The sequence below is a fragment of the Dipodomys merriami genome, unplaced genomic scaffold (assembly GCF_024711535.1).
Source record: "Dipodomys merriami isolate MVZ:Mamm:240054 unplaced genomic scaffold, mDipMer1.0.p SCAF_7, whole genome shotgun sequence".
In the NCBI taxonomy this organism is placed as follows: domain Eukaryota; kingdom Metazoa; phylum Chordata; class Mammalia; order Rodentia; family Heteromyidae; genus Dipodomys; species Dipodomys merriami.
In genome coordinates this window covers 20,822,474-20,849,431 of record NW_027206290.1, presented here as the reverse complement: position 1 = coordinate 20,849,431, position 26,958 = coordinate 20,822,474, and the positions used below count along the sequence as shown (strand labels likewise).

Sequence of the window (26,958 nt, the reverse complement as noted above, 5' to 3'; positions counted from 1 at the left end):
AAAGAGAATGTATATGGAAGGCGAGAACTTAAAAACAATCTCTAGCACTCATACGATGGGGTTGAAAGCATACGTTAGTTCAGTGATTCAGATTTTAAATATCTTGGGAGGGAATATATCTTTGTTATTTTATGCTGTGTATGAAGCTATTGGAAAACTTCATGGCTTCAAGCATTTGTTTACCAGTGAAAAATTCTATGGCTAAGTATTGGATTGCACTTTGCCGGCAGGTTCTTCACACTTTCCCCTGGATTCATTCATGTGCTGACAGTTGTCTGGCAGCTTCATGGTGCTTGATGATACAAGATGGTTTCCCAAGCAGTCAAAACTAGTACGTGGAGACCAATCGATGCAAATGCTTATGCTTGCTTTGCTGTTGCTATCCTGACATTCTTTAATATTTATGAAACAAAGGACCACAATTCACATGTATGTTGTCAGTCCTGTTGGCTGTGGTATCAAATGTCAAGAGGGCATCTTTCTCTCTTTAGCCTTTCACCATGGTTTCTAGCCATGGTGTCATCAGATGACAGGAGTTTTATAAGAGAATGAAAACAAGAACTCTCTCTCTCCAGCCATGTATCCAGCTTGTTTTTTTCTGGTTAATGTGTATGTATGTGTTTGTCTTCTATTAATTGCACAAGGAAGTTTCATTTTGACATGTCTATTTTTTGTACACAATGCACCTTCATCAATCACCCCCCTCCATCTTTTCTCCACCTCTCACCTCTACATTCCCATACAAGTTGTATCATGTTTCCTTATTCTGTTTCACAAAAGTACATTGAGTAATATGACATTTACCCTTCTTTCCTCTCTCCATTCATCTTTTCTGACTTCACTGACACCTCTTCCCTGGCAAGATATGCTTCAACTTCCTATGATTCTTTCTGTCAGACTGTATGTTCGTTGTTCAAATGGGTTACAAATTGTAATCTGACTCTTGCATATACCATAGTTTAGTCAGTTTGATCATATATATATATATATATATATATATATATATACATATGACTCTACAAATATGTTTATATTTTAGGTCTAATATCCACATATAAGAGATGGTATATGCCTTTGTTCTTCTAAGCCTGGCTTACTTCACTCAAGATGATGTTTGCTAGATTCAACCATTTCCAGACAAATAACACAACTTGATTCTTTTAGATGGCTAAATAAAATTCTATTATATACATGTACATATATGTATATATGTGTGTATATGCATGCACACACAAATACATGTCACATTTTTAAAAAATGATTCAAAGGTTGTAGGGCATCTGGGTTGTTTCCATAAAGTGGCAATTGTAAATAGTGCTTCAATGAACAGGTGGGCAGGTATATCTATTTTGTCCTGTTCTTCAGATAAATCCCCGAGTGGTATTGATAGATTATAAGGTCATTGTATTTAAAATTTTTGAGAAATCTCCATATTGACTTCCATAATGGTTGCATTAATTTACATTCTCACCATTAGTGTAATATGGGTTCTTTTTCTCTGTATTCTTGTCAGCACATATTGTCATCTTCTTGATTATGGCCATTCTGGTGACTGAGATGGAATCCCAGTGTAGTTTTGATTTGTATTTCCTTTATGGAGAGGGATCTTGAGTATTTCTTTATGCATTTATTGATCACTTTTATTTCTTTTCCAAAGTATCTAAGTACTTAGCCAATTTATTAATTGGGTTATTGATGATTTAGGCTTTCAATTTTTAATCTCTCTGTATATTCTAGTCATTAGTCCATTGTCAGAGGTATAGGTGGCAGAAAATTTTCTGATTCTGTAGACTATATTTTTAGTCTAGTGACTACTTCTTTTGCTGTGCAGAAGCGTTATAGCTTCATGCAATCTCATTTGTCAATCTTCAATTGTATTTGTTCAGCTGTTTTCCCTATTCTTTCCCATAAAAGTGTCAAAGTTTCAGGCCTTACATAAAGGTCTTTGATTTACTTTGAATTGGTATTAGTACAGTTGAGAGATAGGGGTCCAATTTCAGTCTTCTGTATTTGGATATCCAGTTCTTCAAGCATAATTTGCTGAAGAGATGATCTTTTCTCCAATGTATATTCTTTGCTCCTCTGTTGAAACATAAATTGGCTATGGGTATATGGATTAATAGTGTGTGCCCTTGCCTTTGGGCCTGGTATGTTTGCCAGTACCATCCTGTTTTTGTATTATGGGTCTATAGTATAATTTGAAGTCTGATATTGTGAGTTGACTTTAAATCTTGATCCTTCATATCTTAGCCTCCTGAATAGCTAGTATATTTATATAATCTTAATTATCTAAGATTATATATCATATATTATATATTATATATTTATGACATATATATATATATATTTGTGTGTATGTAAATGTGCTTTTGACCCTGAAATTCCTGAGCTTCCAATAATTATGGCAGAAACTAGATTTCAATGAGTTGAAGTACAATTAAACAAGAGAAAAAAAGAAACAGCAAACATAGACTAGTCTTTTTTTTAAAAAACACAGGCTCTCAAGAAAAGAAATAAGGTAGTTAGTGTAGCCAGTCCTAGAGGCTAGAGTGACTCATAGTTCTACCTTCCCTGCCTATGTATAAAGTGCATCTTCAAAAGCTAGATGAACATAATATTCCTAGACTGTTGAAGTTATCCAAACTTCCAATATTTAGATGTGATGGTTGAATAAGATCCCACAGCCTCCAGAAAACATTCCTCCATTTTTGGTCCTATAGTCAGCAACTGTCACTTCTGCATTAGATAGCATATTACCTGGAGAGTCAAAGGGCTCCAGGCTGGGTATGGAAATAAGCAAGTACCAGTAATACCTGAGTGATAGCTGCAGTGTGGGAAAAGCTCACCCCACTAGAATATCAGTTGAGGGAGAACAAAATATATGAATAAGTCTGAGTGGAAGAAATATGAATTGGCAATAAGTAAAACATAAAATTTTCAGTATTGTTTATAGTCAAAACTTCCATCAAAGATGATGTAATTAGCCAGGAGTAGTGGGCCATGCCTGCCATCCTAGACTTGGGAGCTGAGATCAGGAGAATCCCAGTTCAAGGCCAGCCAGGGGAAAGGTTCATTTTACCCAATGAAAGGCCAGTGTAATGACGGGAGCCTGTCATCTGAGCTATATGGGAAGCATAAATAGGATTGTGGTCCAGACTGACCTCAGCAAAAAGAAAGCTCTATTTGGAGAATAAGGAAAGTATAAAGGATTGGTGGTATGGTTCAAGTGATAGAGATAACAGACAAACAAATGGGAAAGAGAATGCAAAGTCAACACATTCTGATTAAAGTTGGAAGTAAAAGCCAGAGTCTTTTGTTCTGATATGATGAGTCAAAAATTCCTTGAAGAAAAAAAATTATTTCATAGAGAAAGGAGCAGGTGGTGCTGCGTAACAAGTTGGATGTTTCTTATTGTAACATGTGCTTACATTCTGGGTGACTTCTGTTGCATTGAGCAGAATGACCAACTAGGGGAAGGTTTATCTTTTATCTTATCTACAGAACTTTATCCCATTATCTTCAAATTCTCATTCAGATGATATCTGAGGCTTTATGACATGGAAGAATAAACCAAAGAATGAATCCTCCTTGAGTGGGAAGCGATTGAATATGTCAGGTGGGAAATATGGCTGCCACATTGAGAGATTTGGGGGAGGAGGAAGCAAAGCTGGGCAGGAGACATCAGAGATGTTAAGGAAATGTCTTCCTTGAGGGGCCTAGGTTAGGAAAGCCCCTTGCTTGGGCAGTTTTTTGTCATCTCCTTGAGGAAGAACATTAAAGGGCTAGATGTGATGGCTCATGCCTATAATCCCAGCACTCGGGAGACTCTGAGGCAGAAAGATGGAGCATTCTAGGCCAGTCTGAGCTATATCAGGGGACCCTGTCTCAAAAAAAAAAAAACAGTAAGCAATAAATAGATAAGAAAACATAAAGAAAAAAATCAAAAAGTTGCTGTAAAACCATGGTTTGCAATGACTACTTCTAACATCTGAATCCTCACCTTGTGCTCAGTGGAAGGTTTCAGATCTGTGACAGTCAAACTGCATAAAAAATAGACCTGGGAGTGGAAAAGCAGTCCAGCAAAGGACAAAAGGCATGGTTAAAGATTTCAGTGCCATTTTAATGTGGTTGGGCTGTGTAATTTAAAGGCGTTATGCTGAGTCAGAACAGATGGAGGTAGGGTTTTATTGATTTTGCTTTTTATTTTTTAATGGGAAAGACTTAAGCCAGTTTATAGGTTAAGAGTAAAGACACAGTAAGTGTCAGTGGTTCGAGATAGAAGAGAGGACATAATTGATGGACTCTTCTAAATGTTAAGTTCAGACATAGTTATTCCACAGGCCCATTATCAAGTATTAATCAAATGTTTCTTTTTTTTTTAAATCAAATGTTTCTAAGTTAAGACTTTTGCAGATCCATTTCTATAATGGTTTAAGTTCCCTAATACAAACATAATTTTTTAAAAACCTCACTTAGTGCTAGTATGGAGAAGAAAGGAACATTAACTTTACGAAACAGCTAACACTCACCTGAGATTGATAATGAAAACAAAATGTCACTCAATTAACAAATCTGTTTTGTAATAAATTAAGAAGACCACAGTGAATAGGGTACCTAATGTGGATGAATGAGAAACAGGACATGAAATGCTGAGATTTCACAGAGATGCTGAGAAGAAACAAAGTTAAATTTAGAAAATAGCAAGTCTCTGCATATTGGGAAGTACTTTCACTGATGACTTACAAAAGATTTTCAAGGGAAAAGGCCACTGATCTTTAAGTAGTACACCTGCAACTTTCATTTTTCTTATCCTGTCCTATCAGTAGAATGCTTTCTGTATTAAGCACTCTCCCCAATTATTACTATATTCTGAAGCCGCTAGATGGCCACAACATGTGCACAGGAAGTAAATCAAAGTACTAAGATCAGAGATTTAGCATGATAAAGTCACTAAATGGAAATAATAATGGTACTTAAGCTGGTTGTGAAAGGTAGCTGAGAAGGTATGTACATACTGCCTAAGTGTAGACACATTATTATTGTATATGGATTTCATAGAAGGTTTGACAAGCTTATATATGCATATATATTTAAGGAATGACAAATTAAAATGAAGACAGAATTTGTATGTTTCCACCAAGGGAAAATAAGTTCTATGGTGGCAGAAAGGAATTCTAGAAAGACACAGAAAAATGCATAGGCAAGGAGGTTCCAGGTAGAAGCTTTGTGAGCAAGAGAGTATTGATATGATTAAAACAACAACAACAAAAAAAAACCCTCAAGTTCAGCGCTGGTGTCTCAGTCCTGTAATTTTACTTACTTGGGATCCTGAGAATGGGAGGATTATGGTTCTAGGCCAGCCTAGGCAGAAGAGTTCAAAAAATGCCTTGTCATTCCATCATTGGGTAGGGTTGCATGCACCTGTCATCCTAAACAATGTGAGAGGGAGGCTGAGATTGGGAGGATCACAGATCTAGGCCAGCCTGGGCAGAAAAGTCTGACAGAGTCCATCTCCACTGAGGGAAGCTTTCCTCTGGAAGCTGGGTGACACATACTTGTCAAACCAGCTACACTGGAAAGCCTAAAAGTAGGTGGATCACAGCTCAGGCTTAGGGTGAAAACGAGGACTCTATCCTAAAAAATAACCAGTGAAAACCAGGGCTAGACATGTGGCTCAGGTCAACAAGTGTTAAGCCTAAGTTCAAATCCCAGTACCAGAGGGGGGGGGGAGGGAGGGGGGAGGAGTGCACACACACACACACACACACACACACACACACACACACACACACACACACAGACTGAGACAGAGAGACAGAGAGGTCTGTAAAGATAAGCAATGGTTGGGCTGGGAAGTTGGCTCAGTGATAGAGCACTTGCCTTGCATGCATGAGGCCCTGGGTTCGATTCCTCAGCACCACATAAGCAGGAAAAAAAAAGCTGGAAGTGGCGCTGTGGCGCTAGCCTTGAGCGGAAGAGCTGAGGGACAGCGCCCAGGCCCAGAGTTCAGGCCCACAACTGGACCCAAAACAATACAAAACAAAAAAGATAAGCAATGGTCAGTGCAGAAATATATTTTTACTGTATTATTCTGGTAAATTTGAAAAACTACTGCTAATACTATTATGGCAATTAAAAAAAGAATGCAATGCAGTAGATATCCCACAATAGTCTGGAAATGTCTTGTTAAATAACATTTTAATGTCCTGTTAAATTTTGAACTAAGAAGGCATTATTGAGTATACAGCGTTAGAACAAGGGGCTTCTAAATATCTGTGTATAAATGTATGCAAGATAAATGGACATAAAGTGAGAAAGAGAAAATAAATCATGTTGTTTTCTTTTTTTGTTGTTATTGTTGTTGGTTCTCCTCCTGGAATTTGAACTCAGGGCCTGGGCGCTGTATCAGAGCTCTTTTGCTCAAAGGTAGCGCTTTACCTCTTTGAGTCACAGCACTACTTCTAGCTTTCTTATGGTTAATTGGAGATAAGAGTATCAGGGACTTTGCTGCCTGGCTGACTTCAAACCATGGTCCTCAGATCTCCGCCTCCTGAGTATCTAGGATTACAGGTGTGAGCCATCTGCACCTGTCAAAGACTTTATATAAATACAGTATAGAGGCTTGGAATTTGGCTTAGTGGTAGAGTGCTTGCCCAGCATGCATGAAGCCCTGGGTTCAATTCCTCAGTACCACATAAACAGAAAAGGCTGGATGTGGTGCTGTGGCTCAAGTGGTAGAGTGCTAGCCTTGAGCAAAAAGAAGCTCAGGGACAGTGCCCAGGCCCTAAGTTAAAGCCCAGGACTGGCAAAAAATAAATAAATAAATAAAAAATAAAAAACAAATATAAATACATACATATGTGGTAACCCTTTTTGAGTCCACTTGGAAAAAAAAAGCTATAAAAAAGTAATGCAATTCTTTACTAGAATGTTTAAGAAAAAACATTTAAAAATCTTTTTCCTATTTAATTTTATAAATGGAAAGTCAGGAATAGAAAATAATACTGCCCTTTCTAACTTTCTTTAATATACAGTACAGTAGCTGGTATTAATATACAACAATTTGATTTTTTGTTGTTTTGTTTTTGTCGGTTGTGGGGCTCTAATTCTGGGCCTAGGTGCTGTTCCTCAGCTCTTCAGCTCAAAGCTAGCGCTCTACCACTTGAGCACAGTGCCACTTCTGGATTTCTGGTGGTTTATTGGAGATAAAAGTCTCACAGACGTTCCTGCCTGGGCTGGCTTTGAACTGCCATACTCAATTTCAGCCTCCTGAGTAGCTAGGATTACAGGCGTGAGCTACCAGTGCCCAGCAACAATTAAATTTTAATGATACTATTGATGATAAAGGGGTAGACCACAGAATCAGATTATGACCAAATCCTGATTTGACCACTTTCTGTATGACATTTCTGTACCTCAGTGTCCTCATTTTAAAAATGAGAATCACATAGCGTCTATCTCAAAACATAGTCAATTCACATTTTGGGGCTTGGCATAGAGCAAGCACATGGTGAATGCTAATTAATAGAATTCGTAAATACCTGCTTTTGTTTCAAGGCTTACCATCTAAAGAATCTACTCAGGAGAGGGGCACTAACAGAGACTCGTATATTTGACAAGAAAAATTCTTGCCTATAACTAAGGCATATATATATATATACATATTACTAGGACAATTCCTGTCCCCTAACTTAACAGTAAGGTATATAGCCATTAGTAATGGCCCCAACTCTGTATCTAACCTGGACTGAGTGCTCCGGGAGTTATCCTACCTTGTCATGGACAAGCATAATGCTAATCAAAGTGGTCTCTGGGGTTCTTACAGGAAAGCTTCAGTCTTCTTTGTCCATACTTCTCTACCTTCATTAGGATTGATGGTTGAACTCTGGCAGAAAGAGGCCTGCCAGAATCTCTAGCAGTCCAGTCCATGAGATGGGTGGCTTTTCTCTAGGAGACCCCTGACAAGAGGTCTGGGTCCTGCTGTACATAGTCAGGCTTATTGTTAAGTCACTGCTTAGGTGTTAACTGTTATCACTTTACCACTGGACCCTCAGTGCCTTGCCTAGTGTCTGATGAAAAATAGCACTAGTAGATCTGAACTCAAATAAATAGCCTGTCCACGCCCCTGTTCATTGCGGGCATGCACAGTCATCCCGAGCCTTCTCTCCATAGTTCATGGGAAAAACCCCCATCGGACCAAGCCCCATTCTTCATCAGCTTCAAACCTTTCCCTGCATCCTGTGTCAACATTCCTCTGCCGTATCAGCAAATATTCTTTTATTTAACAAATTTAATTTTAAAAAATACATTTCCTGGGGCTGGGAGTGGAGTTCAGTGTGGGAACATGCGCCTTGTATTCCAAGGCCCTAGGTTCAATACTCAGCAGTTTGAGGGGGGAAAAAAGCAAAATCAAACATCAAATGGTTCCACAAATGATTCCAAATTCCCTTCTATCACTACCTCATATACCTATTTCCCATAAAAGAAAAACATGAAACACTGTCTCGAGACACTTCTGCTTTTCTTTATCTCCAATTCCCTTTTTTGCTCATTCCTGTCTGATTTCCAGCATGTCATCCCGAGGAACACTACTCTTGTTTACATGCTCAGAGACTGACTTGTCCCAGAGTCCCCTGACCCTATCCATGAGCAGCATGTGACACAGCTGGCTGAACTTTCCTTCTCAAGTTGTTTTCCTTTCTCCACTTTTCCGATACTATTCTTTCCTGATTTTTCCTCATTTCCTCAAGTTGTGTTTCTCCATCCCCTCTGCCAGACTGTGTAAGCAACTCCAAACTCTTCTTTAGCTGTGCCGTCTCATACAACAGACATTAGGTACACAATCTTTTTTAGATTTAGGATAATGGAGCTGGTTGTGGTAGCAAACTCTCACCACCCCAGCACTTCAGAGGCTGAGTTAGAAGGATAAGCCTCATGGGATACAGCAAAACTCTGTCTCAAAAAATATATATGGATATATATGTACATAATGAGGTAAAATATTAAAAGAAAGTTCAGTTTCTCAGTATTACTAGGTCTATTTCATTAGGAAGATGTGGAGGGGGTACATCACAGGTACAAAACACTTCCATCAACACAGAAAGTTCTATTGGACAGGAATGACCTACCACCTTAGAAGATCTTTCCCAACCCTGGGCTTTTAATACCATCCATATGCTAATGAATTCTAAATTTGTACCTCTAAATATGACCTAAGCTTCAGATCTCTACATATAACTGCTTATTTGATATAACAACCTGCATGTTTAACAGGTTATTCCAACCAAACTGCAAAACAGAACATTTCATTTTCATCCTCTTCTCCTCCCTCTTCCCTACCCACAAAGGTTTCTTTCTCCTCTAGTCCCATTTATTTGTAGCAAATGACACCATCTAACCAGTACCTACTCCCCCCAAACACACAAAGAAAATTTTAACAATATGAATGAAAAAATAGATGTTTACCATAGAAATTTTAGGAAATAGATTAAAAAATAATCACCTCCTGGGCAAGCTTTGTTCATGATTAATTTGAACCACACTCATATGGTTGCCAACTTCTTTCTTGTAGAATCTGTTATCTGTGTTGTCAGTGTGTGCACTTTCTAAGAAATTTCAGTTGTTGCTTCTTCTGGCTCAGACTTAACATTCTTGATTAATTCACTTTAACCTCCTGATCCCTTGATTATCTGCACATTTTGATATAGCCCAGGATTCAGCTCACCCAGTAGACAGTTTAAATTTTTTTCTACCGTATTATATATATAGATAGATAGAATGCCGTACAAGGAGTAGGGTTTTGTGAATTCCCATTCATACATACAATTTCCTCAGTCAAACTTACCCCCCCTCTCTCCCTCCTTTCACAGTGTACCAGACAGCTTTTGAATCAGAATTTCAAGGGTAGCCCCTGAGATCAGCTTATACAATCAGTTTTTCCATTCTGAGAGTCTGCACAAAGATGACCATCAATCAAGCTGAGTTTAGCTAAGGGGTGCATGATGTGGTGCTCTTACAGTGCAGGGGTTAGGACTACTGGTTTCTAATTCTAGATCAGACACTATTCCACTTTGGAAAATTAGCCTACTCACCTATTAAACTGTACTGTGTAACCTACAAGTATATGGAAATTCAAAGGAAAATCACATTTGGAGTCAAGGGGCTTCTTTAACCGCAGTATGAAAGTAGACATAAAAACAAGTATAGGCTGGGAATGTGGCTCAGTGGTAGAGTGCTTGCCTAGCATGCATGAAGCCCCGGTTTGATTCCATATAAACAGAAAAGGCTGGAAGTGGTGCTGTAGCTCAAGTGGTAGAGTGCTAGCCTTAAGCAAAAGAAGTTCAGGGACAGTGCCCAAGCCTTGAGTTCAAGCCCTGTGACTGGCAACACACACACACACACACACACACACTCACCACAACACAAGTATCACTAGGACTGGAGGGGGTGGTGACTTTGGCTGAGGACATGGGGTAAAATGTTTTGGGGTAAAATTAACTGAGTAGCTACTCTGTTTCGGGGAACTTCCATTTCTCTAGGGAACGTGGTATAACTCCAGGTGATCACCTGCTTGAGATCTGTGAAATTACCTAGAAAACTAAAAAACAAAAGTGTTCAGAAAGAGTAGGTATGAAATGTGACTGGCAAAACCTTCAGTTGTGTCTATTAAGCAACAGCAACATGTCCTTTGAGAGAAGTGAAGGAAAAGGGACAGAAAGAATGGGTTGGGAAAGAAGGCTGGGAGGGAGAGAGAGAAGGAGGAAGGGGAAGATCTGAGGGAAGAAGAGAGGAAGAGAGGACTAGGAGGAATAGGAAGGAGGAAGGGAAGGTGGAAAGGAAGAAGGGAGGGAGAATTTCAGATGATCCGTTTGGACAGAAGGAAGGACTGACGTAATCTGTTAGCCTCAGCCAAAAGTCAGTAGAGCTGGAACTCCTAACGAGATAACTTCAGAGCCTTTCGGACCCACAGACGGCCTGACCTCATCAGCAGACGTCTAGGATGTCTCGGCTTAGGTTCCAGGCGACAAGCGCCTTAAAATCCGGTAGGGAAGAAGGCCCGACTGCCGGCAAAACCCGCCTTTTCCTCTCCCGCCCTCAACCCCGCCCATCTCTGGTAAGCCCCGCCCACCTGGAAGCGCCGCGCTCGGCGTTTGAGTCCCCTCGGCTCCCGTAAGTCTCGCACTTTGCCGGCGCCAGGAGCAGTGCGCATGCGCCCTTTCTTCGCATGGTATGCTTATTCTCGCCGTCGCGATAGGAGCTGTGGCGGTCATCCTCGTCCTGCGACTATGGATAGTGCTTCGGACCCAGGAGGTTATTCCCCGGGAGTGTTTCAGTCTCTTGGTAGTGGCTGGGTCGGGTAAGTCTCAAGGCGGCGAGGTGGAGTTGGGGCCGGTCACTACAAGCTCCACAATCCACCGCGACTCTTTTCTCGGTTCCTCTCAGCGCTTCGCGCCGCGCGGCACGCTGGGACTTGTAGTTTCTCCCCGTCACCGGAAGTGGTGGGCCCACCCTGGGAAGATGGCGGCGTGCTGACGCTACGGAGACGGCTTGAGTGATTCACTCTTGTCTGTAATTAAGCTTCTCGGCTGCGTGTAACTTCACAACAGATAATTAGCGAGCCGAGAGCGTTCCGACGCCTTTTGATGCTAGCATGCCGCTGCTCCATCATGGCCGCCGTGCAATACTAATCGAGGCGTTTTCCTAAACTAGAAGTTTGGGGAGGCACAGAGACTGCTGGGTAGAGGAGGCCACGTGGACTGTGCACCGACTCCTACGCGAAACGGGCGAGGACGAGGGCGGAATCCACAGGCCTTAGACCAGTACATACTTGGGGCCCGGGTATGAGCCAAGCCTCCAAGTCAGCCATCCAAATCCACCCACTCTGAAAGCACTTAGGTGTTAGGGTTTTGATTGTCTTGACAGGTGCACTAGCTTCTTTGGGGAAAGGAGTCCTTGTTGTAACGTCGGTGTCCTTACCTGAGCCTAACCTGTGTCCTATACATAGTATCCCCAGGCCATGTGGCAGGTACGCTTAGTGTAGGGTCAGGTGAACCATCAACACAAGATTAAATCAAGCACAGCAGAAAATGATGCAATCTAGAGACACAGAAACACAAGACATACAAGGCTGCCGCCTCCACAGCAGGGCATGTTTTATAGTAAGCTGGTTTTGTTTTTTAAGTAGGAGTATATTCTAAAATAACAGGTATAGTATCATAAATAGATACACCAGTTGTACACTTGCTTATTATCGTTCACCAGGTGAACTGGACATAATTGTATGTGCTACACATTTATATATGTAGTGGACAGCACAGCCAGTTTGTGTATACCAGAATCGCCACACACTTGTGAGCATTGCCTTGTGCTGCTATGTTATGATGTCTGTGATGTCACTGGCTAGTATGAATAGTTATGTCCCTGTAATTTCATGGGATCACTGCCATGCATGCCATTCATTACTGATGGGAGGAAGCATCATTATGCAGCAAATGACTACATGCAGAGTGTGTTCATTTGGAAATGCCAGGTGATTTTATCCAGGTAGAATAATATTTCTACTGTAACCGAGTGTGAGAAACTTATCTTCAAGTATAATCCACTATTGCCTGACATACTTTAATCTGGAGCAGCTATCAGGCTCTGAAGGAAGCCCTCTAAATAACAAAACTGAATAGTATTACTTGCTATGAAGAGCCCACTCTGTACCCAGCACCATGAAAAGTTCAAAGATACAGCAGTGAGTGAAACAGAAAATATAGAAAACCTAACAGGAAGACCAAACAAAATGGGTACTTGCCACTGTGAGAGATGACCTAAATCTTACATTGTGTAAGAAACATATCTGTACTATGGCTATGCATTCTTCAGAAAAATCACCATTTATCAGAACTTTCCCTATGGAAAAGCTAACAGTTGATATCTGTGGTTTTTACTTGAACAACAGCTGTTCACTTGATAATACTAGATTTGGTGAACTAGAAACCAAAATTAAGATAGAGAGTTCAAGCATGCTCTCCCTCATTCAGATCATTTAGGGTCAAGGGCATTAAAGAGTCACTCAAGTCATAAAATGACCTATAATTAAATAAACACTTCTAAAAAATAGTCTGTACTCAAAAAAGCCTCTACTCACAATTGTAGAGGTGGAAGAAGGCTTTTTCAATGTTTATCTTAGAACTAAAATACTTAATCTTTAGGTACCATGAAAGATTATTAGTTGATCACTATATTCAGAGATAATTTTCAAAATTATTTTTCTGTGATACACATTATGTGTTCCTTAGGTAAATTTTGTATTTGATATCTAACTCTCATTCACTAAGCACAAGATGGGGCTCCTGTTTTCTAGGCCCTGAGATTACAGTAGTAACAAAATTAACCAAAATCCCTGGCCTTATGGTGCTTTCCATCTCAATTGGGTAAGGATAGGGGAATATAAAAAGCAAAATAAATAGAGCACATTGCAAGTTCTATATTGATAACTACTATCACATGGGGAGTATTACATTTCATTTATTATTTATTTATTTATTTATTTATTTATTGGGTTGATCCTGGGGCTTGAACTCAGGGTCTAAGCTCTGCCCCTGAGCTTTTTTAGCTCAAGGTTAGCTTCTTACCACTGGAGCAACAGCTCCATTTCCAGCTTTTTTCTGGACTTTCCTGTGCAGGCTGGAATCAATTCAAGAGCCTCACATCTCAGCCTCCTACTGGCACCTGGTTTAAGGAATACATTTTAAAAGAAGTACCAGACAAAGCTTCCTAGAATGGGGCAGATTATCAACAGCAAGAAAGCAGAGTGATGGGAAGAATGAGTAAGGGGAAAGCAGGAGGTAAGGTCCAAGAAGTAAACAGGCAATAAAAAACTTTTTGTGTGTGGGTCCTGGGGCTTGAACTCACTGAGCTTTTTTGCTCAAAGCTAGTACTCTACCACTTAAGCCACAGCTCCACTTCCGGCTTTTTTTTTTAGTAGTAGTTAATTGGAGATGTCTCACGGGCTTTTCTGCCTGGGTTGGCTTTGAACTGTAATCCTCAGATCTCAGCCTTCCCCCACCCCCCTTTTTTTTTTTTTTGGTTGTGGGGCTTGAACTCTGGGCCTAAGCACTGTCGCTGCGCTCAAGGCTAGCTCTCTGCCACTTGAGCCACAGTGCCACTCCGGTTTTCTGAGTGGCTTATTAGAGATAAAGAGTCTCACAGACTTTCCTTCCTCAGGGTGGCTTTGAGCTGTGATCCTCAGATCTCAGCCTCCAGAGTAGGTAGGATTACCGGTGTGAGCCACCGGCGCCCAGCTGATCTCAGCCTCTTGAGTACCTAGGATTGTAGGCATTGAGCACCCGGCAAGATACCTTTTATTCCATATGATTTGCAAAGCCGTTTAAGAGTTTTAAACAGAGACATGTAATTTGACAGCTTTTTAAAATAGGATCACAGTGGATAGGGATAGGGAATTAACATCCAGAACCTATGTTCATATTATATGGAAGAGGGGATAGTGGTTTGGAGCAGGACGATAGCTAAGAAGGGATTGGATACTGGATGTGTTTTAAAGTACACTCCCCAGCCCTCCCCCCACCCCCCCCCCCCCAAATGTATCTTTTAAAAGAGCAAAACAGGCCAGGCAGTGGTGGCTCACACAGAGATTGGAAGATCTCTATTCAAAGCAGTAAGTCCTGGAGACTTTTATCTCCAGTTATCTTCCAGCTGTTAGCTGGAAGTGGAGGGGTGGCTCAAGTGGTAGATCATCAGCTTTGCATGAAAAAACTAAATAAGAAAGCAAAGCCCTGGGTCCAAGCCCAGTACTGGTTAGAGGGGGAAAAAAAAGAGCAAAATAAACTCAGTAGTAAAAGAGTCCATGATTTTAAGACTTCATTCCGTAACAAGTTAAATTTTCAATGAATGTATTCAGTGAGGGTTTCATTTTTTAAAAAAAGAAAGACTAAAGACTATTGAAGCAGGAATAATAAAGTTTCCATTGAACTGGAAAAGGTGGCTTTTAAGTTTTATCGTTAATTATTCTAGCTGTGAAAACAAGTACCTCCTTAACAAACCACACCACTTTTTCAAGGCTAAAAATAAAGATTCTGAAATGAGTAAAATCAAATGTGTAAATTTCATGTCTCAGTCAAGATGGGTGAAAGTCATGAAGTGAATGTGTGATTCAGATTCCTGAAATATACTAAATCTATGATATATTTCTTTCCTTTTTATTAGTTAATTGTATCATAAAATGTGCCTATTATTTCTTGCCTGTATTTTTCCCCTCTGGTACTAGGTGGGAATTGAATCCAAGGCTTCATGCTTGGTAGGCAATCACTGTACCACTGAATTATATACCCTTAGCTTGGTGTCATATTTCTTTCTATATGTAATTCCCTCTAGAACCTAGAAAGAATTTTTTTGTTGTTGTTGTTAGGCATGGGGCTTGAACTCTAGGCCTGGGCACTATCCCTGAGCTCTTCAGCTCAAGGCTAATGCTCTACCACTTAAGCCACAGTGCCACTTCCAGCCTTTTTTGTTTATGTGGTGCTAAGGAATCGAACCCAGAGCCTCATGCATGTGAGGCAAGCACTCTACCACTGAGCCACCTTCCCAGCCCAAGCTAGAAAGAAATTTTCTCTGTTCCACTATTTTTTAAAAAAGATATTGAGGGAAGTACGTAGCTTGTTTATCTGCCTTTGTGTTCATATATTGTTACTAAAAGCCCATTCTTAGAACAAAAGCAGTTAGGTGAAAGGGAGCTTTTCTTTTCTTTTTTCTTTTTTCCGGTCGTGGGGCCTGAACTCTGGGCCTGGGCGCTGTCCCCAGCTCTTCAGCTCAAGGCTAGCACTCTACCACTTGAGTCACAGCGCCACTTCCAGCTTTTTTCTTTTTGCTTATGTGGTGCTGAGGAATCGAACCCAGGGCCTCAGGTATGCAAGGCAAGCGCTCTACCACTGAGCCACCTTCCCAGCCCAAGGGAGCTTTTCTAAGTAGGTAAACAGCCTAACCAAAGATGTGGAGGATGTAACAATAAGATAATGGAGAGAATGTTGAAGACACCTACCTGGCTGAAGCACAGAGCTTATAAAGTGAAATGAATGTTTTGTGGTAAATGTCCTTTTCTTGTTGGTGGTGGTGTTTGAGTGAAAGAAACCCCATGAACTTACACTTGGCCCTCTTCCTTGTGCCAACCACAGATCCAAAATACTTGAAGAAAACTTGCATCTCTGTTAAACATATGCAGACCTTATTTCTTGTGATTATTCCCTGAACAATACAGCATAATAACATTTACATTGTACTAGATGTCTTGAGTCATCTAGAGATGATTTAAAATGTATAGGAAGAGTCCTATATAATTTACTGTGTCCTGTTGTATTTTTAGATCTAACTTCTGCATATGAGAGAAAACACATGTCGTTGTCTCTATGAGCTTGGTTTCCCTGAAAATGACTGTGTAAAATTACATTATTGGCTTTTAGCTTTTTTTGCTTTATACCATTTGAATCACACGTCAAGTTCTGCTTTTTGCTAGTTATTTAAGAGATAGAGTCTAAGGGCTTTTCTGTCTGGTCTGACTTCGACCCACTTGTCTTTGGGATCTCAGCCTCCTGGATAAGTAGAGTCTCTCAGATTTTTATTTCCTTAGGGTTCTTGGATGCAATGCCCTATAAATACTGGGGAAGTGATTAGTTGATTTTGAAATTAAAGTATTAAAACTTTAGAGATTGGTCAGCCACCAGTAGTTTACACCTATAATCCTAGCTGCAGGCTGAGATCTGATCCAAGTTCAGAGTGAACTTGGGCAGCCAAATCTGGGAGACTCTCATTTCTAATTACAGCTGGAAATGGAGGCAGGGTTCAAGTGTTAGAGCAGCAGCTGTGCATGAAAAAGCCAAGTGAGAACTGAAGGCCTGATTAAGCCCTAGTACTAGCCCTCACTAAAAATAAATGAGTGAAGAAACAAATAAATAAATAAGAGGTTGTACTTGATTAGTGAAATTGGTAAATATTTAAGCACCTGTGGTTTGTTAAGATTACCACAGTGATGAGCAACTGTCCCTAGGAACAGCCAAGTCTCATGAGTCAGTGAGCATGCCTTCCTTACCTTACTTCTCTATACAGAAGCTTTGGTGACTGTCTTTATCCTTCTTCCCCCGACTTCACCTTTACCCTTCTGTCCAGCATTCTCATTGCCCTACAAGCATTATCTCAGATCTAGCCATTTCAAGTTATAAGGATCTTTGCCCCTGTTCCCTGGCCTTCTGCCTATCTGTCCATTATCTTCACTTTCCAAGTGATTTTAGCCTTTACAGGGGCATTCATTTTTTTCACAGTCATTTGTTTGTGTCCCCGTTTTGGTTTTTTTGCTGACTTGCATTCTCTTTATATTTATAAGTATGTTGTCCTTTCCCACAGTCTTTCTGATTGCAAGAAGTGTATCTTATACTTCTGTGTTCCTTCCCCAGTGCCCACTGTTAGTGCCAATTTTATTTTTATTCATTAATGATTTCTCTCATATAAAATATATTTATACAAGGGCATAGATTATTGTTTTCCAAACATTCTTGTATATTTTGAGAAATATGCTGTTACAGCAGAATATGACATTGGTATAGTGTGACCAAATAGATAATGTCCATTGTGGGTTTCTTAATCTTAGCCTTACTTTCATTTTCAGGTGGGCATACCATGGAGATCCTGAGGCTAGTTGGAAGCTTGTCCAATGCTTACTCGCCTAGACATTATATCATTGCTGATACTGATAAAATGAGTGCCAGTAAAATTAAGTCTTTTGAATCTGATCGTGCTGAAAGAGAACCTAGTACCATGGTAAGTGATTATTTCCTTGATACAAGTTTTATGTTGTCTTAATTGTCTCTGAAAATAATGTCATGGCACTTCAGTACCCTCCCCATGTCAGGCAATCAAATGTTTACTAGTAATGAATTATATTTCTTTACTGCCAAAGAGTTTTCTTCAGAGTAAATCTCCAAATTAAAAATGGCTGCTTAATCTTTTGTTTACAATAACTTTTCTTCTGGTAGAGAAAACACTTTGTCACTCAATTTTTATTTATAGTCATATAGATAAAATGATATATTTTTTGGTTCTTCAGAAGTTCTTTATCAATGTATTTATATTTGATTTATCTATAACTTCTTAATTTGTAATTCTCTACCCCTTCATACACTTCATTTTAGTTTTTTATTCAGAATTTGTAGTTTTGTGTTGTTTTTTTTTTTTTAAGTGAAACCGCTTCTTTGTTGAATAGGGACATTAGACCTGTTCATTCTATATACTGTCACCTTCTGTCTCTTCTTCTGACAACTATCTGGCCACAGGGCTGTAAGAGGTAGTTCAGGAGTGGACATCTACGGTAGACTAGGTCCATCAGAGTCTACCACTTGGCTGTTTGCTCTTGAGACCCAGAAAATGGAGTTGGTCTTTCTTCAGAAATAAGCTCTGTAAAAGATAAATTTGGGGTAGTACTGGCAGTCATATTTTCTCCTGATAAGTAGAAGTGGGCTCTAGATAGAGGTATGAAGATGACACATAGGAAGAAAAAGACAAGCCAGATGGTAGAGCTGCCTTCAGTGGCTCTGAATGCCCTGCTCATCTGGCTTGTTCCTGGCTTGGTCTGTCTTCTCTTGTTTAGAAATTGAGATCTTCTAATGGATCTCTTTCTCCATTCCTTCATTTCCCCATGGCCACCCTCCAGACACATTTTTTAAAACACCTGTTCGAATCTTAATTATTTGTAACCATAATCTCTAACTAACATACTACTAAAATGTGTTTTTAAAAAAGACATATCCAACGAGAGTGGAACATAAATCTACATGCTATTATCAGCCCTTAAAATATATATACATGGGCTGGGAAGGTGGCTCAGTGGTAGAGTGCTTGCCTTGCATTCATGAGGCCCTGGGTTCGATTCCTCAGCACCACATAAGCAAAAAGAAAAAAGCCGGAAGTGGCGCTGTGGCTCAAGTGGTAGAGCATTAGCCTTGAGCTGAAGAGCTGAGGGACAGCACCCAGGCCCAGAGTTCAGGCCCCACGACCAGACCCCCCCCCCAAAAAAAGACCCTATTTCTAAATGATATCCTATTCATATTTTCTAGATAGATAGATAGATAGATAGATAGATAGATAGATAGATAGATAGATAGATGTAAATTTTGAAAGGACACTGTTCAACCCAATGCAAGAAAGTTCACAGGCCTGTTTCAGGAAAGTCTACATTGACATGTAACCACAAACTTGAAAGGAGACTAGGCTTATCAGTTTGGTAATCATTATCTGTTTCAGCCATTGTGAGACCAATAATAGTATTCTCCCTTAACAAATAAGAAAATTGAGGCTCACACATGCAAATAACTTCAGGGTCCTGTCAAAAATGTGTACTCTGCCTGGGTTTATGCAAATCCTCTGCTTCTCCTGCCTAATCACTCTGCCTCATTTATTTCTTTTCCAATTCAAAAACCTCAGTGAAAAAAGAATGCCCTGGTAATTTTTTTCATCCACAACATTGGGGACTATACATGTCCATCTTATTTTATATTTGTTTGCTTTTCCATTTCCTAGAATTCATTTTGATAAGTATTTCAAATCTTATTTTAGAGTATACCTGAGAATTTGGAGAAAACTGATGATTTTACTCCCATAAGAAGAATGTAAAAGTATTATAATTTACCAGTGGTATAGGCTACTTGAAAATCCATAAAGTGCTGAACCTGATGAAACACCCAAATATTTAACAAATATTTAACAAAATATTTAACAAAAGTCCCTTTTGTTTTATAAAAGAAATCCACATAGTCTGGCACCAGTGGCTCATGCTTGTAATCCTAGCTATTCAAGAGGCTAAGGTCTGAGGGTTGTGAGGTTTGAAACCAGCCTGAGAAGGAAAGTCTGTGACTCTTGTATCTTCAATTAAGCACCAAAAAGCTGAAAGTGGAGTTGTGGCTCAAATATAGAGCATTAGACTTGAGCACAAAAGCCCAGAGACAGCATCTAGGCACTAAGACTGGCACAAAGTAAATAAATAAAACACATAAAGGTTAAAATAATCACAAAGTTCTTACTGTTAATTTCAACCTAAGGAATAGGTATGTTTGGTTTTACTCATTTATTCTTTCTGAAGTTACATTCAGTTTGGAGGTAGCTTTAATTTAGCATGTGCATAGAATTTTCTGACTCATTGTTTAATGTAATACTTGAAAGATTTGTTGATGTTGTTGTTGTTGTTGTTGTTGTCATCAGTGGTGGTTATGGGCTTAATCTCTGGGTATGGGTCCTGTCCCTGACCTTTTTTTATGCTTTACCACTTTGAGTCATAGCTCCACTTCCAGCTTTCTAGTGGTTAATTGCAGAAAAGAATCTCACAGACTTTCCTACCTCCAGTCTTCAAATCTCAGCCTCCTATGTAGCTAGGATTACAAGCATGAGTCACTAACACCCTTTTTTTAAAAAAAAAAAAAAAGTCATATGCTGTGGATTACATTTTAGAATCTATTAGGGTTTCATTCACATTGAAAAGAAAGCAAACAATTTTGGATTTTTCCAGTCATGGGATTTTGTCAGTCATGGGGCCTGGATGCTGTCCCTCAGCTCTTCAATTCAAGGCTAGTGCACTACCACTTGAGCCACAGCACCACTTCCAGTTTTTTCTGCATATGTGGTGCTGAGGAATTGAACCCAGGGCCTCATGCATGAAAGGCAAAAGCAGTGTACCACTGAGCCATCTTCCCAGCCCCCCATTATATTTTTTATTTATTTTTTATTTTTTATTTTTTTGGGGGGTCCGGTTGTGGGACCTGAGGAACTCTGGGCCTGGGCACTGTCCCTCAGCTCTTCAGTTCAAGGCAATCACTCTACCATTTGAGCCACAGTGCCACTTCCAGCTTTTTTTTCCCCGGCTTACGTGGTGCTGAGGAATTGAACCCAGGACCTCAGGCATGCAAGGCAAGCGCTCTACCACTGAGCCACGTTCCCAGCCCCCATTATATTTTTTAATCATAAAAGTGGTGCCGCAATCAGTGTGGCCTTGGCATCTGGCTTGAAATCCTTCCCTGTCAGTTAATCTCCTCTGAGGGCAATGAAACCACTTTTAGAGAAAGACAAACTGCACCATTCTTGAGAGAGTCCCTACATATGAATCTGATAGGGACAGAGATGCAAGAGAGAGCTGTTGAGGATGTTAGTGTAAACATGGTCTACATCCTTTTGTCTTGGACAGGATTGTTTACCACTCTGTGTGTGTGTGTGTGTGTGTGTGTGTGTGTGTGTGTGTGTGTGTGATAATGAAAGAGAAGGAAGCAGGTAGATAGATACTTTGCCATCCCCACAGAGCCATGCTGAAGAGGAGGGTCCACCTACTGGCCTTTGTCTGCATGACATCCTGGAGCTTGGCCCTGCCATGACAGCCACCCACACCATACTGTAGGTGGAACTAGCACTGACACAGGAAAAACCAAAACCAGAACCAAAACTTGTTGAAATCTTCATGGCTTTGAAATTTGCTTATTGTATTGCTCATGCCCAATTGTTTCGTGTGTCCTTAAGAAAAAGCTGTATTTTCCAATTATTGAATTCATTAACCATGATGATCAGATGACGCTTACTACTGATAGCGTTCAGATCTGTGTGACCTTACTAGTGTTCTCATGTGCTTAACATATCTGTTACTACAAGAAATAATGTTGATGCCGAGTACTGGTGGTTCATGCCTGTAATCCTAGCTACTCAGGGGACTGAGATCTGAGGATTGCAGCTCAAAGCCAGCCCAATCAGGAACATCTGTGAAACTCTAATCTCTAATAAACCACTAGAAAAACAAAGTGGTGCTGTGGCTCAAGTGGTAGAACGCTAGCCTGGAGCTGAAGAGCTCAGGGGCAGCACCCAGGCCCAGACCCATGACCAATAGAAAAAAAAAGGAAAAGAAATATGTTGAAATTTCCCTCTGTAATGAGATGTGTAATTTCTTTCTGTGCTTATTTTATTATTTGTGTAGACTAAGACTTTTATTAGACATATTCAACTCTAGAATTGTTATAGCCTACTGGCCAGTTGAACTTTTTTTTATTACAGTATTTCATATTTGTCCTTAAAATACTTTTTCTTGGGCTGGGAAGGTGGCTCAGTGGTAGAGTGCTTGCCTTGCATGCATGAGGTCCTGGGTTCGATTACTCAGCACCACATAAGCAAAAAGAAAAAAGCCCGAAGTGGTGCTGTGGCTCAAGTGGTAGAGTGCTAGCCTTGAGCTAAAGAGCTGAGGGATAGCGCCCAGGCCCAGAGTTCAGGCCCCATGACCGGAACCCCCCCCAAAAAATACTTTTTCTTAAACTATATTTTTCTGTATTAATATGTGTATCTTTTCTTTTCTTTTTTTTTTTTTTAAGAAAAAGCTGTGTATTAACATATCAGTTATACAGGAATGGGTTTCATGTAGCATTTCCATACCTGCATACAATGTACCCAAACTCATTCGCTCTATCTCCCTGCCTTCCTCTCTTCTCCCTTCTAAAACAATTTCAACAGGTTTCATCTTTCTGTTTTCATATTTGCAATTTTAAAGCACTTTAGCCTCATTACTCCTCATTTACCCTTCAGTCACCCTTCCTGCAGCAGAGCCTGTTTTACATTCCTGTCACTCTTTTTTAAAATTGTGTCTTAATTGTGCCCAGAGATTTCACCATGCATACTCTCCTCTATTGTTCTCTGTGTCCTCATTTCCCCATGCCCTATTGATCCGCAGCTTTCAGTGAGATTCCGCACGTCATCTCCATGTATAGTTACCAGGTATTTCAAAATTATTCACCCTTCATCACTCTTTTTTCCTCTTCTTTCCTTTTTATCCCCCTAAAAGTCCCATAGTTAGAAACATGTTGTATGTATATGTATATGTATATGTTTGAATATGTATATGGCAAATATACAATGTATATATATATATACGTATATATATTCTTTGGGTCTACCATCTACAAACACATAGTATTTGGCTTTTTAGCTTGGCTTTTCTTACTCATAACTTTTTGTTCTTCATCCTTTCAGGTGGCTATATTTTTCTCTCTGATGTGTCTTTCATAAGTAACAGGTAGTCAAAATTTTTTTTTTTTTGTCAAATTCGAATCTTATTTTATGGGCAGAGAATGTGTTCTTATGACAGGAGAAGTTTGTTTGTACTATATACTAAGGCTTTTTCTGTGACCTGGGATATAATTTGTTTGAGGTAAATCTTATGTGTTCAAAAAGGAAGTTATTTTCTACTGTTTTATACAAGATTATTTTATTGGGGGGGGGATGAGAAGTATTGGGGATAGAACTCGGGGCTTCATGCTTACTAAGCAATCACTCAACCACTTGATCCATACCTCTCTCCCCTCCCCCACGTACCTTTTTTTTTTTTTTTTTTCTGATCCTGGGGCTTGAATTCTGGGCCTGGGCACTGTTCCTGCTCAGGGACAAGTGCCCTGGGACAAAGTGCTTGCTCAAGGCAAGCACTTTACCATTTGAGCCACAGTGCCACTTCTGACTTTTTTTTGTGTGTGTAGTTTATTGGAGATAAGAGTCTCACAAACTTTCCTGCCCAGGCTGGCTTCAAACTGTGATCTTCAGATCTCAGTCTCCTGAGTAGCTAAGATTAGAGGTATGAGAGCCACTAGCACCTAGCAGTCCCTGCCCTTTTATGCTGTAGTTTATTTTTGATAGAATTTTAAGCTTTTGCCCATGCTGGTCTCAGACCACAATTCTATCTTTACCTCCCAAATAGCTAGGATTATAAGCATGAACCACCATGTCCAGCTTTTGCTTTTCTTTTCTTTTGAGATAAGATCTTATAAACTTTGCCTAAGGTAGCCTTAAACCACAATCCTCCTGTCTTCATGGTAAAGATTGTTTGATGCTCATAAACAAATCATCTTTTATGTTCTTATTAATTATTTGATTCCTTGATCTATTAATTACTGAGAGTATATAAATACCTAAAACTGTTTTGTCTGATATTGGCAAAATGCCACCTCCTTTCTGACTCATGTTTGCATGGTATATCTTTTTCTGTTTGTTTATTTTATACCTTGTATGTGTCATAGTATGTCTTTTATAAATGGTATGTAGCATAATTTTAAAAACAGAAAACAAATGTCTTTTAATTGCTTTATTTGGCACATGTCCATTTGTTCTGATTGCTAATATATTAATTTCAACCTTTCTACTCACTATACTTTTTTCTCTGAGTTGTCCCCCCTCTTTTGTTGTCTTTTTTGCTTAATTGAGATTTCTTTTGTTGTTGTTGTTTTCAGTTTTGTTTCGGTCCTGGGGCTTGAACTCAGGGCCTGGGCACTGTCCCTGAGCTTTTTTGGTCAAAGCTAGCACTCTACTAGTTGAGACATAGCTCCAATTCTGGCTTTTGGGGTGGGTTATTGGGGATAAGAGTCTCACGGACTTTCCGGCCCAGGCTGGCTTCAAACGATGATCCTCGGATCTCAGCCTCCTGAGTCTGAAATTCAGGAAAGGGGTCCAGTCTGGAATATAAATTTTGGAATCATCCTGTGTATAGATGATTTTCCTTAAAACAAGAAAGAGAATTCAATTCCCCAGGAGCAAGCAGAAAACCAAGAACGAGGCTCTTGGGTGCTGTCACATCCAGATACTTGGGAGCTGGCACTGGGGAAAGTTTGTGTCTCCTTTATAAGGCCCCTTGGGAGGCACTGCAGCAGCCCTAGGCCTCTGGCGTAACTCACCCTCCTTCCACAAACCTCATTGTCACAGGCCTCTGCTCCCTTCGCACTTTCTTCTTTCTGGCAAGTAGGCATTTCCCTTTCTCTGTGCAGAGAAAATAATATTTTGCTGTTTCTTACAGCACCATAATTGGTTTATAGAAGGAAAATTTTTAGTTAGCATCTATTGCCATTATATCAGAAGCAGAGTCAAATTTGAGTTCTAATTAAAATCAGAGTTTTGAGGCACAGTCTGTGTGTCTGTTCTGTACCACTCCTGCCTACTCAAAGTTTCCTCACTTTTTTTCTTCCTTTGGAGGTGACACCAGTGATGCTTTCAGAAATACTCCTATAGCTACAGGCCTTGAACTATCTCATTTTTTGGGGGGGTCCAGTCGTGGGGCCTGAACTCTGGGCCTGCGTGCTGTCCCTCAGCTCTTCAGCTCAAGGCTAGCACTCTACCACTTGAGCCACAGCACCACTTCCGGCTTTTTTCTTTTTGCTTATGTGGTGCTGAGGAATAGAACCCAGGGCCTCATGCATACAAGGCAAGCACTCTACCACTAAGCCACCTTCCCAGCCCAGAACTATCTCTTTATAGATCAACTTTTTCAGGCTTCTTCTTCTTCCTCCTCCTCCTCCTCCTCCCCCCCCCCTCCTCCTTCTCCTCTTCCTTCTGCTGCTGCTGCTCCTCCTCCTCCTTCTTTTTCTCTCTTATGGTATAGGGGATTGAACCCACGACGTTGCACTTGCTAGGCAAGCGCTTTGCCCCTGAGCTATGTCCCAGCCCTTTCCAGGCTTCTTAAGTGAACCAGAAAATGTGCACCATCATAAAGCGTTAGCACTCTGCCAGTCCCATCCATCTCACTGCAGGCACTAAGGAACAGCAGTGAATGGGTTCACAGGTGTGCTGGTGAAGCCAGCTGACCCAGGCTTGCCCTTCCAGGAGCATGAAGACTTCCCTGAAACTAGGAGAGGCACATCACCACTGTTTGCCACTCAGTCACCCAAGCAACAAGAATTTTCTCTCATTTGCCTCCAACAACTCACTATGACCTAGAACAAAATTACTTAATAGATATCTAAATGTTTGCTAGTTTTTACAAAATATATCAATTTACCCCTTCGCTATAGAGAAATATATAAAATATCTACGTAATACATTGTATAATATATAATTATATATAATATAATTGTATTTTATGTAATAATAGGATATATGAATATATATTACATTATAATATATTGCATTATATAAATATATATTATATTTTATTATATATTTGTGGATTATATTATTCCTCTGTATACATACATATGGAAATTATATATTTGAAAATTTAAACATCAGTGATTATTCCTGGTATATATTTTTAAAACTCCTCTATTCCATCTATGTTCCTCTGAGTAATTGAACTATCTTTTCATGAAAAACTGGCTTCCCTTGACTAATAACAATCGAGATTAAAAAAGTGAAGGGCGTTTGACTGTGAAATTGCTTATATGAAAATATATACCTTGAAAAATCCTCCTAAAGAAAACTGCAGCTTCCGCTGAGATTAGTTCCAGCATCAGGAGTGGCGAAAAGTAATATTTTCCAGCCAAAATTGGATGGTAACCTTTCCAAGTAGAGCCAATTACTAGGGTGGGGTGAAAGGTAGCAAGCGGTGACTCAAAGCAGCTTTCTTGAGGAGGTTGGTCCTCTTGGCGTAGGTGTCAGTGGAGCTCATCCGTCCCTGGAAGGAGCATTTCACAGTGAGCTTTGGTTCATCCCTTTGTTTTGCTTCTGAATTAGAGCCTTGTTTCCACTGCCTCCCTGCACACCAATATTACCCCTGTGCCTTCTGTCAGGCTGTCAGGCGACTCTTTGTATCATGTGGCTGACGAATAAAAACTCAGTAACTCTAGATTTACATGTTTTAAACTGCATGTGAAGATATAGATTGAACTCTTTTCATGCATAAAACAATAGTAGAAGTTCCCCAAAACGAATTTGAAAGGCCAAAAATTATAGCCAACCTTCTTTACTTTCAGGTCAGATGATTATTGGATTTTTCCACTACTCTACAAATCGCTTTTTAGTGTTTTCTCAGGAAAAGTTGTTTGTCTGGTCATTAAAAATATGTTGAATGTTGAGCCTGTACAGAGTATCCACTCAGTGGATATTTCAGTCAGAAGTAACTCTGGAATGTTTTTCCTCCTAAATTTTATTCCTTTGTTTGTTTCTTAGCTGAAAGCATTGGGTGATAAAGAA

At 39.9% G+C, this 26,958-nt stretch overlaps 2 protein-coding genes across 8 annotated transcripts in view; one reads left to right on the top strand and one right to left on the bottom strand.

Annotated features, from left to right (window-relative positions):
- The window catches only part of Tlcd4 (TLC domain containing 4), a 75,347-nt gene extending 67,385 nt beyond the window's left edge, over window positions 1-7,962 (bottom strand). For 5 of the 6 annotated variants that reach the window (XR_011368793.1, XM_070007717.1, XM_070007725.1 and 2 more), the window contains exon 1: window positions 7,773-7,962. The gene's annotated coding sequence lies outside the window, so the exon portion shown is untranslated. The remainder of the gene's footprint in view (window positions 1-7,772) is intronic. The other variant, XM_070007724.1, reaches the window with a different exon arrangement.
- A 3,172-nt stretch (window positions 7,963-11,134) lies between these two features.
- The window catches only part of Alg14 (ALG14 UDP-N-acetylglucosaminyltransferase subunit), a 67,084-nt gene continuing 51,260 nt past the window's right edge, over window positions 11,135-26,958 (top strand). Inside the window, exons 1-2 of one of the 2 annotated variants that reach the window (XM_070007727.1) lie at window positions 11,135-11,356; window positions 17,663-17,814. In XM_070007727.1, coding sequence (XP_069863828.1) covers window positions 11,230-11,356; window positions 17,663-17,814 — 279 coding nt within the window. In that variant the 5' untranslated portion in view covers window positions 11,135-11,229. The remainder of the gene's footprint in view (window positions 11,357-17,662; window positions 17,815-26,958) is intronic. The other variant, XM_070007726.1, reaches the window with a different exon arrangement.